At 42.0% G+C, this 13,377-nt stretch overlaps 2 protein-coding genes across 4 annotated transcripts in view; one reads left to right on the forward strand and one right to left on the reverse strand.

Annotated features, from left to right (window-relative positions):
- Nucleotides 1-7,493, reverse strand: part of LOC126481808 (magnesium-dependent phosphatase 1-like) — a 46,640-nt gene extending 39,147 nt beyond the window's left edge. The window contains exons 1-3 of the mRNA XM_050105763.1: nt 7,451-7,493; nt 7,328-7,390; nt 7,015-7,228 (exon numbers count right to left, since the gene is read on the reverse strand). Of these exons, the coding sequence (XP_049961720.1) occupies nt 7,015-7,228; nt 7,328-7,390; nt 7,451-7,493 (320 nt within the window). The remainder of the gene's footprint in view (nt 1-7,014; nt 7,229-7,327; nt 7,391-7,450) is intronic.
- Nucleotides 7,494-8,230: 737 nt separating this feature from the next.
- Nucleotides 8,231-13,377, forward strand: part of LOC126481569 (hrp65 protein-like) — a 158,361-nt gene continuing 153,214 nt past the window's right edge. Inside the window, exons 1-2 of one of the 3 annotated variants that reach the window (XM_050105424.1) lie at nt 8,231-8,385; nt 8,564-8,774. In XM_050105424.1, the coding sequence (XP_049961381.1) occupies nt 8,568-8,774 (207 nt within the window). In that variant the 5' untranslated portion in view covers nt 8,231-8,385; nt 8,564-8,567. Of the gene's footprint in view, nt 8,410-8,563; nt 8,775-13,377 lie in introns of all 3 variants that reach the window. The other 2 variants (XR_007587592.1, XM_050105423.1) reach the window with 2 other exon arrangements.

Raw genomic sequence — 13,377 nt, forward strand, 5'->3', positions numbered from 1 at the left:
ACTGGCATTGTGGACAAGGTGTGGTGTGACTCTTCTATCGGTACCTTACGCTCGTTACTTCCACCCCCTCTGAGCCAGCAGGGCCTTCGACGCTCTGCATAACTGCGCCACTACACGGCTCGTCTCCGATCATTTCATTTGGAAAAATATAAAACGGGACTGTCAAACCTGGGCACGCAGATGCGTCCCCTGCCAACACAACAAAATCGACCACCACACCACCCCACCACTGGGCAAGTTCGACATCCCTCCAGGATGATTTCGTCATGTACATATCGATCTTATTGGTCCTCTTCCACCGTTGGAGGGCCACAGATACATTCTATCCACAAGTGACCTCACGCCCTGCTGTGTAGAGGCAGCCCCCTTACCTAACATCACTGCCAAGACCGTGGCAAAGGTTTTATCTCCTCATGGTTTGCTAGGATTGGTTGTCCGACCACCATCACCACCGACCAGGGTCGGCAGTTTGAGTCTCCCCTGTTCACCATTTTATGTAACGTCTGTGGCATAAAGAAAATTCACACCACAGCCTACCACCCACAAAGCAATGGCTTAGTGAAATAGTGGCACTGCACTCTAAAAATGGCGCTCAGGTGCCATGACTGCCTCTGGTCTGAAGCACTTCCATGGGTACTGCTTGGCATCCGTTCAACTTTCAAGCCCGACTTCCACGGAACTATCTCAGAATTCGTTTTCGGGGAGAACTCTGTCCTACCAGGGGAACCCATTCAGCCTCAAGTACCTGAAGACTCCGCCCCTCACCGGATTTCATAAGTCGTATGCACACCCACTTCAAATATGCACACCTACACCCACCTACCAGCCACTCCCCGACAGACACTAACGTGCCAACCGCTCTCAAAACTTGCTCCCATGTAATGCTGAGACGATTCGGTCCAACAACCTCTGCAACCACCTTATCTCAGCCCCTTTAAAGTCCTCCGGTAGGGCAATACAACTTTTGACATAACCATCAAAGACAGTCCGCAAACTGTTTCGTTACACCGGCTCAAACCAGCATTCGTTGACTCCGACGTCCCTCTGCTGGCTCAGTTTGATTCTCCTAACGACTCTCCCGCCAGTCTCCCTCCTGCCGTGAAGTCCGACAATGTTTCTCCTCAGGCCACCGTGCAGTTTTGTTCAACCGATGCCTCCCCATCACCTTTCGTGGGTTTCTCACACACGTCACCCTCCACCCTGTGTGCGGGTTTCGCTGCTACCTTATTGACTACAGACACACCCTCTTCCATAGTCACCCTGCTCTACAACGTACACGCCCCCCCCCCCCCCCCCACACACACACTGTGTGGACAACATTTCAGTCGTCACTCTTGACGACCGGGTTCTCATTCTACTCACAGACACCGTGGCCCCGCCACCCAATGACCAGTTAAATGTCAGTGTTGCAGTGTTGTGCATAGCCTCACCCTCCCTCACGAGTGTGACCCGATGACAATTTGTGCCTTCATCTCGCCAGATGGCTTGATTAGAGTCTGGGCTTGCCACACCTACGCCCTGCCATCCACCGTTCAACCCACCTGCCCTCGGGCTGGCCGCTGCATCGTCTGTCCTTGCTGGCTCAAAGACTTTGAGGTGGACCTGCCTCCCGTCGCTCCGCCTCCGCACCCCTGTCAGGGTGGAGATCCCGGTTGTGCATCTACCAGCTCGTACGACCACCAACAGCGTCAATGGCCACATGGTCTTCCCTCAAGACTCACATGCAGTACTCCGTATCGCGGGAGAAGTGGGGGGAGGGGGGGGGGGCTGTGTGGTGTCGATAGGTCATATTGACCATTGACAACATTAATCTATGGGACTCAGGTCGCTCATACGAGCCGCCGTGTTAACTCAGTCTGTTCTTATACCTTGTACTGTGTGCACCTGTATGATAATTGTCGAAAATATGTATATGCAGATATTAGTGGGGACAGTTTATTCCGTATACTGCTATTCGTACCTTACTCCCATACACCGTTTTTACAAGAAATTGTGAGACCATGCCCTGAAGCCTTGCTTTGGTTGATCAAAGGCAGTAGCAAAAGAGATAAATCATCAGTTTTAACTTCTACTCCCGAAAAGCTGCAAATTGAAGTCTTATCTGGAAAAAACAGAAAAATAAAAATGGGAAAAGTCAGCAAAAAAACTTCAGTCTACACAAAAACAGAAAAAAGTGAAAGTGCATTGTCTCCCACAGAAATCCAAAATGAAGACTTCATCATGATCATCCGATACAGAATCTTACAATTATTCAACAAAAATCATAAGCTCATCCATGGGTCAGAGTGATCACAGTGACAGTGAAGCTGTAGTTGTGGACAGGAAGCCAATCATCAATGACTGCTTGTTGGTAAAATTAGAAAGGAATTGTAAGAAAAGTTAGGCCTACTTAACATAGGAGAGGCAGAATTGAAGATCAAGTTTAAATGGCCTCCAAGTGAAGACACCATTGTTGCTGACAAATATCAAATAGAGATGATTCTTCAACCTCTCATCATCAATACCAAAAATTATCATGTGACTAATTTCACATTCAGAACTAATTTTGAAGGGCTTTCTGTTTCTCACAGTTTAAGTTTTTAACATGATAATGTTATTAACATGAGATTTTAAGTTCTGAACGAAAAAGATTTGATAGCAAAATCATGGTTTCAGTGTGTTGTCTTCCAGCTGAAATGTTCCCAATACCTTGATCAAGTACTCGCACCATGAGGAACATGAACCATGATGTAAAGCATTTTTGTAAACACATTCTTCATGGTTCCCTATTTTCCAATTAGTGTTTTTAAATAAATAGTTGAACCATGGATCTTGCCATTGGTGGGGAGGCTTGTGTGCCTCAGCGATACAGATAGCCGTACCGTAGGTGCAACCACAACAGAGGGATATCTGTTGAGAGGCCAGACAAACTTGTGGTTCCTGAAGAGGGGCAGCAGCCTTTTCAGTAGTTGAAGGGGCAACAGTCTGGATGATTGACTTATCTGGCCTTCTAACACTAACCAAAACGGCCTTGCTGTGCTGGTACTGTGAACTGCGGTAAGCAAGGGGAAACTACAGCCATAATTTTTCCCCGAGGGCATGCAGCTTTACTGTATGGTTAAATCATGATGGTGTCCTCTTGGGTAAAATATTCCGGAGGTAAAATAGTCCCCCATTTGCATCTCCGGGCGGAGACTGCTCAGGAGGACGTTGTTATCAGGAGAAAGAAAACCGGCGTTCTACGGGTCGGAGAGTAGAATGTCAGATCCCTTAATCGGGCAGGTGGGCTAGAAAATTTAAAAAGGGAAATGGATAGGTTAAAGTTAGATATAGTGGGAATTAGTGAAGTTCAGTGGCAGGAGGAACAAGACTTCTGGTCAGGTGAATATAGGGTTATAAATACAAAATCAAATAGGGGTAATGCCGGAGTAGGCCTAATAATGAATAGGAAAATAGGAATGCGGGTAAGCTACTACAAACAGCATAGTGAACGCATTATTGTGGCCAAGATAGATACGAGACCCACGTCTACCACAGTTGTACAAGTATATATGCCAACTAGCTCCACAGATGATGAAGAGATTGATGGAATGTACGATGAGATAAAAGAAATTATTCAGATAGAGGAGGGCGACAAAAATTTAATAGTCATGGGTGACTGGAATTCAATAGTAGGAAAGAGAAGAGCTGGAAACATAGTAGGTGAATACGGAATGGGGGTAAGGAATGAAAGAGAAAGCCGCCTGGTATAATTTAGCACAGAGCATAACTTAATCATAGTCAACACTTGGTTCAAGAATCATGTTGTATACATGGAAGAAGCCTGGAGATACAGGAAGGTGTCAGATAGATTATATAATGGTAAGGCAGAGTTTTAGGAACCAGGTTTTAAATCGGAAGACATTTCCAGGGGCAGATGTGGACTCTGACCACAATCTATTGGTTATGAACTGTAGAAATTGCAAAAAGGTGGGAATTTAAGGAGATGGGTTGTGGGTAAACTGACAGAACCAGAGGTTGTAGAGAGTTTCAGGGAGAGCATTAGGGAACAGTTGACACGAATGGGGGAAAGAAATACGGTGGAAGAAGAATGGGTAGCTTCGAGAGATGAAATAGTGAAGGCAGCAAAGGATCAAGTAGGTAAAAGACAAGGGCTAACAGAAATCCTTGGGTAACAGAAGAGATATTGAGTTTAATTGATGAAAGGAGAAAAAACAAAGATGCAGTAAATGAAATAGGCAAAAAGGAATAAAAACGTCTCAAAAATGAGATTGACAGGAAGTGTAAAATGGCTAAGCAGGGATGGCTAGAGGACAAATGTAAGGATGTAGAGGTGTATATCACTAGGGGGTAAGAAAGATACTGCCTAGAGGAAAATTAAAGAGACCTTTGGAGAAAAGAGAACCACTTGCACGAATATCAAGAGCTCAGATGGAAACCCAGTTCTAAGCAAAGAAGGGCAAGCAGAAAGGTGAAAGGTGTATATAGAGGGTCTATACAAGGGCGATGTGCTTGCGGACAATATTATGGAAATGGAAGAGGATGTAGACGAAGATGAAATAGGAGATATGATACTGCGTGAAGAGTGTGACATAGCACGAAAGACCTGCGTCGAAACAAGGCCCCGGGAGTAGACAACACTCCATTAGAACTACTGACAGCCTTGGGAGAGTCAGCCCTGACAAAACTTTACCATTTGGTGAGCAAGATGTATGAGACAGGCGAAATACCCTCAGACTGTAAGAATAACATAATAATTCCAATCCCAACGAAAGCAGGTGTTGACAGATGTGAAAATTACCGAACTATCAGTTTAATAAACCACTGCTGCAAAATACTAACACGAATTCTTTACAGACGAATGGAAAAACTGGTAGAAGCCAACCTTGGGGAAGATCAGTTTGGATTCTGGAGAAATGTTGGAACACGTGAGGCAATACTGACCCTACTACTTATCTTAGAAAATAGATTACGGAAAGGCAAACCTATGTTTCTAGCATTTGAAGTCTTGGAGAAAGCTTTTGACAATGTTGACTGGCATACTTTATTTCAAATTCGGAAGGTGGAAGGGGTAAAATACAGCGAGCAAAAGGCTACTTAAAATTTGTACAGAAACCAGAAGGTAGTTATAAGAGTCGAGGCCATGAAAGGGAAGCAGCGGTTGGGAAGGGAGTGAGACAGGATTGTAGCCTCTCCCTGATGTTATTCAATCTGTATATTGAGCAAGCAGCAAAGGAAACAAAAGGAAAATTTAGAGCAGGATTTAAAATCCACGGAGAAGAAATAAAAATTTTGTGGTTTGCTGATGACATTCTAATTCTGTCAGAGACAGCAAAGGACTTTGAAGAGCAGCTGAACAGAATGGACAGTGTCTTGAAAGGAGGATATAACATGGACATCAACTAAAGCAAAACGAGGATAATCGAATGTAGTCGAATTAAATTAGGTGATGCTGAGGGTATTACATTAGGAGATGAGACACTTGAAGTAGTAGATGAGTTTTGCTATTTGGGGAGCAAAATAACTGATGATGGTCGAACCAGAGAGGATATAAAATGTAGACTGGCAAGGCAAGGAAAGCATTTCTGAAGAAGAGAAATTTGATAACATTGAGTATAGATTTAAGTGTCAGGAAGTCTTCTCTGAAAGTATTTGTATGGAGTGTAGCCATGTATGGAAGTGAAACATGGACGATAAATAGTTTGGACAAGAAGAGAATAGAAGCTTTTGAAATGTGGTGCTACAGAAGAATGCTGAAGATTAGATGGGTAGATCACATAACTAATGAGGAGGTATTAAATAGAATTGGGGAGAAGAGGAGCCTGTGGCACAACTTGACTAGAAGAAGCGATCGGTTGGTAGGATATGTTTTGAGACATCGAGGGATCACCAATTTAGTATTGGAGGGCAGCACGGAGTGTAAAAATCGTAGAGGGAGACCAAGAGATGAATACACTAAACAAATTCAGAAGGATGTAGGTTGCGGTAGGTACTGGGAGATGAAGAAGCTTGCACAGGACAGAGTAGCATGGAGAGCTCCAGTCTCTGGACTGAGGACCACAACTACAACAAGGGGGAAAATAAAAGGTTTATCATGACAGTTTCCGTTTTGTTTAGGCACATAGCAAAAAAATTAAAGAGAAAAATGTGGCTTAACTATCCGACATTCATAATCTTCAGCTGAGAACTGTAAAAACGTTATGACTTCTTTCCTCTCAAAGACGATTCTGAAGTGTGAGTTTACCAGAATGTCATGCTGAAGAGACTCTTTGAGTATAGCTTTTATCAGCAAATAATGAACCCCTGTAGCTGGAACAAAATGTTGATTACTTATTTAATGGACCAACTCAAAACTTTACTAAATCATGAACAATACACACTACTTTTGTCTTAGGCCTTAATTAGTGGCAAATCAAGTGAATAATAGTTTGAAACTGCAATGCAGTCAGACTCACAAAGAAATACAGCATCAATAAAATTCACAGATTACATTGGCACCACTTGAGAAAGAATGACTATCAATGAAGAATTGCTAACAGATTCACTGACTGCTTTGGGAAGGATTTGGGTAATGGGTTAAAAAAAGTTATAGGTGACAATACAGTCATTGCCAATATACTATTTAATATTTGAAGTCGGAAACATAGTATCAAAGAGCTGGAATATATAAGGCAAAACCACAAATAAAAGGAGAAATATGTATGGTATATATCAAGGTGACTAACGCACATTCTATTTAGTATTATACAGTGGAATAGCAGTACTTTTACTACTGTTAAAGTGTTATGATATGTTACTAAAAGACCTCTGAAGCACAGCAAGTGGCAAACTACATACACGTCAATGTATTTTAAAATTTGTTGATACATTAGCATAACTGATATGGGCAAAAAACATGAAACAACTAAGTTGTTATAAGGTTTTTGTCATTTTAATTTACTGCAAACTGCTGTGCATCCTTTGTTATATGGTTGTGCCTCTCGAATAAAGTACACTGATGTCATAATAATGATATTAGTGCTTTATTTGACTTACTGATTAAAATGGTTTACTTTGCAACCTGGGTATATTTCCTTGTACGTGAAGTACTTGTCCCAGTTAAAAAGCTGAAGGGCTTGATTGGCCCCTCTTATTTCCCCTGTTCTTGATGCGACTGCTAAGGTGTAACCCTGAGCTTTCAAATGTTCAAGTACTGTTGGAACTTCGGGGTAGTAAGGAACTTTCCTTCCAGCGGCATCTACGACGTTTCCTATACTTTTAACACATTGAAACGCGAGTTACTGACCTCTCCCGTGGATAATACTTCACTTATTTCTAAACGTTTCGAACAGAATCTTTCCGGACCAACCTGTTTCTTCGCAGCGGCAATGAAACGTGAGTATCCACCCAGAACAAGGCAATACAAAATTATCTTACTAGTGCAGGATGGAGCTTCTATTTTTCTCAGACCTAAAAAAATAGTGGATCTCACCTAAATCAAATACAATTAATTTTGGTTTCCTTTCTAAATTCATGCCTAAATAAATCTCGGTAACTCACTTTGCGGAACGCTTTTTTTATCTTATTTTTGCGACTCATAGGTACTGTTGTAAGGATCTCCTGATTGGTCGATAATCAAAGCTGGAGTCCACTGGCTATCTGCTTATGAAAATAATTTATTTTCTTCCTTTTCGAAAAATTATAATTCGACAGTGTTCCATTAACGGTGTATGTTATACTTGACCGATTATTAAATAAAACAATTATAACTGATATTATAAATGCACTTCTACATCTTGTCTTTCAAGACAATGCGGGTAGTCATCATATGCAATGCTTCTGCAAAAAATTGCAAGACAGTCATCAACAAAATATCATATCGATAGACTTTTTCAATGTAAATAATTTATGTAAGCCATAAATAAAAATTTTTGTGGATTTCTTGTGGAGTACATCGTTAGCGTTTTATCTTCCGCGAATTTCTTCATGTGAAAATTATGTGGCTGTCAGCGCGTAAGATATGAAATAACTGTATTATGTTGTTTTATGTTTATTACAATGAACCTGTGAAGAACCAATAAACGATTATCAACCAACATCCCATCCCAACTGTAGCTTACAGTCATTTAATCGCCAGAAAGTGGTAACATTTTAATTTCTACTGGTAAGCTTTTTAAGAAAAGAATTTTTAATATTAAGAATAAATATCAGGTGTGACAATGATTTATATATTCAGGTGTCAAAATAGCTTTTCGCCCCATTTTAGGACGCACTTCGTTGCGCGGAAGCATCTCGATCCACTTGCCATTCGTGCGCGGAAGGAGCTTTACTTGGCCGCCATTAGTCCTTTATCCTGGTACGTGTGGCATCTATAGTCCGGTTGTAGCGTGAGGGGTGATTTAAGCGTGAAGTATATCACATAAACAGGTATAAAGTACTAGAACTTAACATGTAAGTTCATTTTTAACAGTTTGTATAGAATTATGTTTTTATTTGCATGGTTTCCCATTGTATTGCGCATTATTGTGGTCTAACGTACTCTGTTCGAACTGCGGTTGAATGTTAATTTTACTGATTTCTGTAAATTTCTTTTTACTACGTGTAGAGCAATGGAAAACGCTGCAAATGAAATGAACATTAAGAATGAAGAGGAACACGACCGGAAAGGTCAAAACCATGCCGGGCAAAACAATCATCCCGGTGGCGGTCGTGGTGAAGGCCGGGGCAATTTCGATGGCCGAGGTGGTGGATTTGGTGGTGGCAGAGGCAGATTTGCGAATCGTCCCAGAGACGACAACAGAGGCAGAAATCCTGATGTAAGTGTTTAAAACAATTTAGTTATGTAGTGCTAGTGACGAGATGCAGTAAGGCTTGGGACTATGCGGTGTAGCATGCCCCCCCCCCCCCCCCTTTTCAACTCTTTATTTTGTAGTGTACATTTCTCGTTAAGTTTTAGGGACGCTGTTTCACGTGTATGTTTACAATTTCTATTATTTTGGTTCGGCACGAAGTGCAATGCCTGAAATGATTTGTTTTTACGATATTTAAGTAATCTTATATTCTGTATCGGTTTCAAGTTATGTACGCATGTTACCGTACATTCGTCGACGATGGGCATAGTACATTGTGATGGGTAGTGCGTAAAGGAACTAATTGTAGAATAGTTACCAAGTAGGCTTGGTAGTTTATTGAAATTAAATGTATGATCGTACTGTCTAACTTGAAGGATTCAAATTACCCAGGGAGCTGGTGCAGTGCTTGGCTGTTAACATGCCGTGCCCTTTTTCCTGTCCACTGGTAGACATACTTCAAACAGCACCCACGTGTGTTCAATTTTTTTTCGAAGGAGTGCATTGCGTCCCTGGTTTGGCTAGAGTATTTTGAGCTGTTTAGCAGAAGACAAGCATCTGTATTCTGTGTGTGTTTATGCTTAAACACAAGCTGATGCTTTTACACACGCCCAGAGGGGTCAATTTTTCTGCTTGGTGTATTGAAAGCAGTGCGTTTTGTACAACCGTTCTTTTTCTAAATTTTTAAGCCCAGAGGGGTAACATTCACCCCTTTAAAATACTATAATTGGTTGGTGGCATGCTTTAAATGTTTCTCATGCACTCCCAAACTTCAGCCATTTTACTTCTTGATTTTTTGTTTGTGTCATTGTGGTTTAAGTGGCTGAGGGAGTATAGAGTTCTTGACCCTTGTTCATAGACATCAATATAATCAAACATATTTTGAAATGTGCTTCAACAGTGGCAAATTTGAGTACTACTAATACATGGCAGCTGGTCAATGTCCATAGTAGGGAAATACGGAAGCGTCCGATCCCACTAGTCTGCTTTGACCCATGACGTCACAAATATGGGGGAAACAAAAACACACACACACACTTTCCACAAGAAGCCTAATGACACTAACAGGACAAGCGCGGGAAATGGGGTGTTGTGGGTGGGGGGCAAACTAAATATAAACAAATTAGACGCCTTGCGTAGCTACAACTTGTAAGTGAAGACAGCCATGCATAAATACCCACCCACCTCCCCAGGGTTGGTAACCCCTGCAACCCATAGAAGATAATGATGCTTCAGAAGCTGATTAGTGTTTTTTGTCTTTAAAAAAAAAAAATCTCACGGGATAGAACGAACAGATCAGAAAGATAAATATAATAAACTAAAACAGAAATTCGAGGAAACTGATAATTAAAATTAGTAAAACAGAACTGGAGACAGCCACACTCAAACCAAACTCCGCGCCATTATGACGTCACACACAACACCCTTACGTCACGGGCCAAAGCCGACGCGTGGGATCGGACGCTTCTGTCGACCCCATAGTAGTAGACATTTATGCTTGTGTTGTGAATGAATGCAGAAGTAAACACCTCCATACTGTATGATGCACTCCAGGGACCTACTATTTGCTGTAAAAACAGGGGTATAAAAGAATTATGTGAGATTTCTGAGGTTTGATGAGAAGTTTGCTCTCTGTTTATGTTTACAGACATTAATTTGCATTAGTTTCAGCTGGAACAAATTCATAGGAAACTGAATAGTGTCACAAACCCAGATCAGACCTAACGATAGATTAGCATTTCTTTGCAAGTAAAACAACTACACTGAGGTGTCAAATCGTACCTCATAACACTGTCGGACCACCTTTTACCAGTTGTTAACGCAGCAACGCATGGCTTGGACACAAGCCATTGTAAGTCCATTGCAGAGATGTTGAGCCATGCTGCCCTAATGGCATCCATAATTGTGAAAGTGTTACTGGAAAAAAATTGTCGAATAGACCTCTAGATTGTCCCGTAACTGTTGGATGGTATTTGTTGGGTGATCTGGGTGGCCGGCCATTCACTCACTGTCGAGAATGTTCTTTAAACAAATTGTGAAGATATATGACCTGGTAACATGGGGCATTCTCATCCACAAAAATTCCATTGCTGTTCTGGAACATGAAGTCCATTAATGGCTGCAAATGGTCTTAAAGTAAACGAAGCCAGCCATTTTGAGTTAATGATCGCTTCAGTTGGACCAGAGGACCCAGTCCATTTCATTTTGGAGCCACTACTAGTTTTTGGGTCCATGGCTTTGTAGGGTCTTCACCACACTTGAACCCTATCACCAGCTCTTAGCAACTGAAATCACAGCTTATCTGATCACGCCACACTTTTACAGTTGTGTAGTGTCCAACTGATGTGGTCATGATCTCAGGAGAGGTGCTGCAGGCAATGTCATGATGTTTGCAAGGCCACATTCATTGTCTGCTGCCAAAGCCCAGTTAATGCCAAATTTTGACGCATTTGCTAATAGGAACACTTGTCATACATGGATTTCTGCTGTTAGTTGCAGTGTTGCTTGCCTGTTACCAGGGGCAACTCTAAACAAGTGTTGTTGCTCTGTCAAGTGAAGGCATTGGCCACTGTTTTGTCCGTGGTGAGAGATAGTGCCTGGGATTTGGTATTCTTGTCACTGTCGATCTCAGAATATTGAATTTATTAATGTTTTCAGAGATGAAATGTCTCGTGCATCTAGCTCCAATTAGAATTCCATATTCTAATGCTCTCAGTTCTTGTCATGTGATCATAATCACTTAAGAAACCTTTAAACGAGTCACCTTAGTACAAATGACAGCCCATTTATACCTTGTATACATGATACTATCATTGTCTGTATATGTGCCTATCACTAACACACAAATTTTGGGAAATACGGAAGCGTCCGATCCCACCCGTCTGCTTTGACCCATGACGTCACAAATATGGCGGAAACAAAAACACACACACTTTCCACAAGAAGCCTAATGACACTAACGGGACAAGTGCGGGAAATGGGGTGTTTTGGGTGGGGGGGCAAACTAAATATAAACAAATTTAGACGCCTTGCGTAGCTAAAACGTGTAAGTAAAGACGGCCATGCATGAATACCCACCCACCTCCCCAGGGGTCGTAACACCTGCAACCCATAGAAGATAAAGATGCTTCAGTAGCTGATTAGTGTTTTTTGTCTTTAAAAAAAAAATCTCACGGGATAGAACAAACAGATCAGAAAGATATATATAATAAACTAAAACAGAAATTGGAGGAAACAGATAATTAAAATAAGTATTAAGTGTTTTTAAATTTTAAAAAAATCACGAGATAAAACGAGCAGATCAGAAAAGTAAATAAAATAAGATAAAACAGAACTGGAGACAGCCACGCTCAAACCAAACTCCGCGCCGTCATGACGTCACACACGGCAGCATCCTTACGTCACGGGTCTTCTTAACCTTTTGGTTCATCCCTATGAAATCCTCAAACAACCTTCCCCACCCTCTGTCTCCTACCCTTGTAACCATCCCCAGTGTAAAACTTGCCCCATGCACCCTCCCACCACCACCTACTCCAGTCCTGTAACCCGGAAGGTGTACACGATCAAAGGCAGAGCCACGTGTGAAAGCACCCACGTGATTTACCAACTGACATGCCTACACTGTGAAGCCTTCTATGTGGGAATGACCAGCAACAAACAGTCCATTCACATGAATGGACACAGGTAGACAGTGTTTGTTGGTAATGAGGATCACCCTGTGGCTAAACATGCCTTGGTACACAGCCAGCACATCTTGACACTGTGTTACACCCTCCGGGTTATCTGGGTACTTCCCACGGACACCAACCTATCAGAACTCCGGAGATGGGAACTTGCCCTTCAATATATTCTCTCTTCCCTTTACCCACCAGGCCTCAGCCTCCGATAATTTCAAGTTGCCGCCGTTCGTACCTAACCTGTTTTTCAACAACATCTTTGCCTCTGTACTTCTGCCTCGACTGACATCTGTGCCCACCCTCTTTGCATTTACATGTCTGCTTGTGTGTATATATGTGTGTGTGTGTGTGTGTGTGTGTAAACAGTGTAAGGAAAAGATAGATTGCTGCTTACCAGAAGATGACAGACATGCATAGCTAAGACACTTCGGCATAGCCTCTATCAGAAAAAAACCACACACACACACACACACACACACACACACACACACACGCCATGTGGATTGGAATGCAACTGTCACATAGAGTGGAAGCAGCAATGTGTTTCTACATTTCAGTTGCATTATGGTCTGAGCTGTTGGAGACTGTGATCATGTGTGTGTGAGGTGAGGTTTGCTTTGTGTGTGTGTGTGTGTGTGTGTGTGTGTGTGTGTGTGTGTGTGTGTGTGTACATACCCTGGTCTTACTTCAGACTGCTAAAATTTCCTACAGTGTGGTTCAGCTCTAACCTAATAGGACATAGTATTAGACAACTGTACTTACGAACCATAGGAAGTTACAAACTAGCATTCAACCAACTCAAAATTGGTTGTATTCAGTTCCCCTGACACATCACTTACAAACATTGGGATGTAACTACTTAACTGCCTACACTATTATTTGCAGTTTTGCTT

Source organism: Schistocerca serialis, chromosome 5 (assembly GCF_023864345.2).
Source record: "Schistocerca serialis cubense isolate TAMUIC-IGC-003099 chromosome 5, iqSchSeri2.2, whole genome shotgun sequence".
Taxonomy (NCBI): Eukaryota; Metazoa; Arthropoda; class Insecta; order Orthoptera; family Acrididae; genus Schistocerca; species Schistocerca serialis.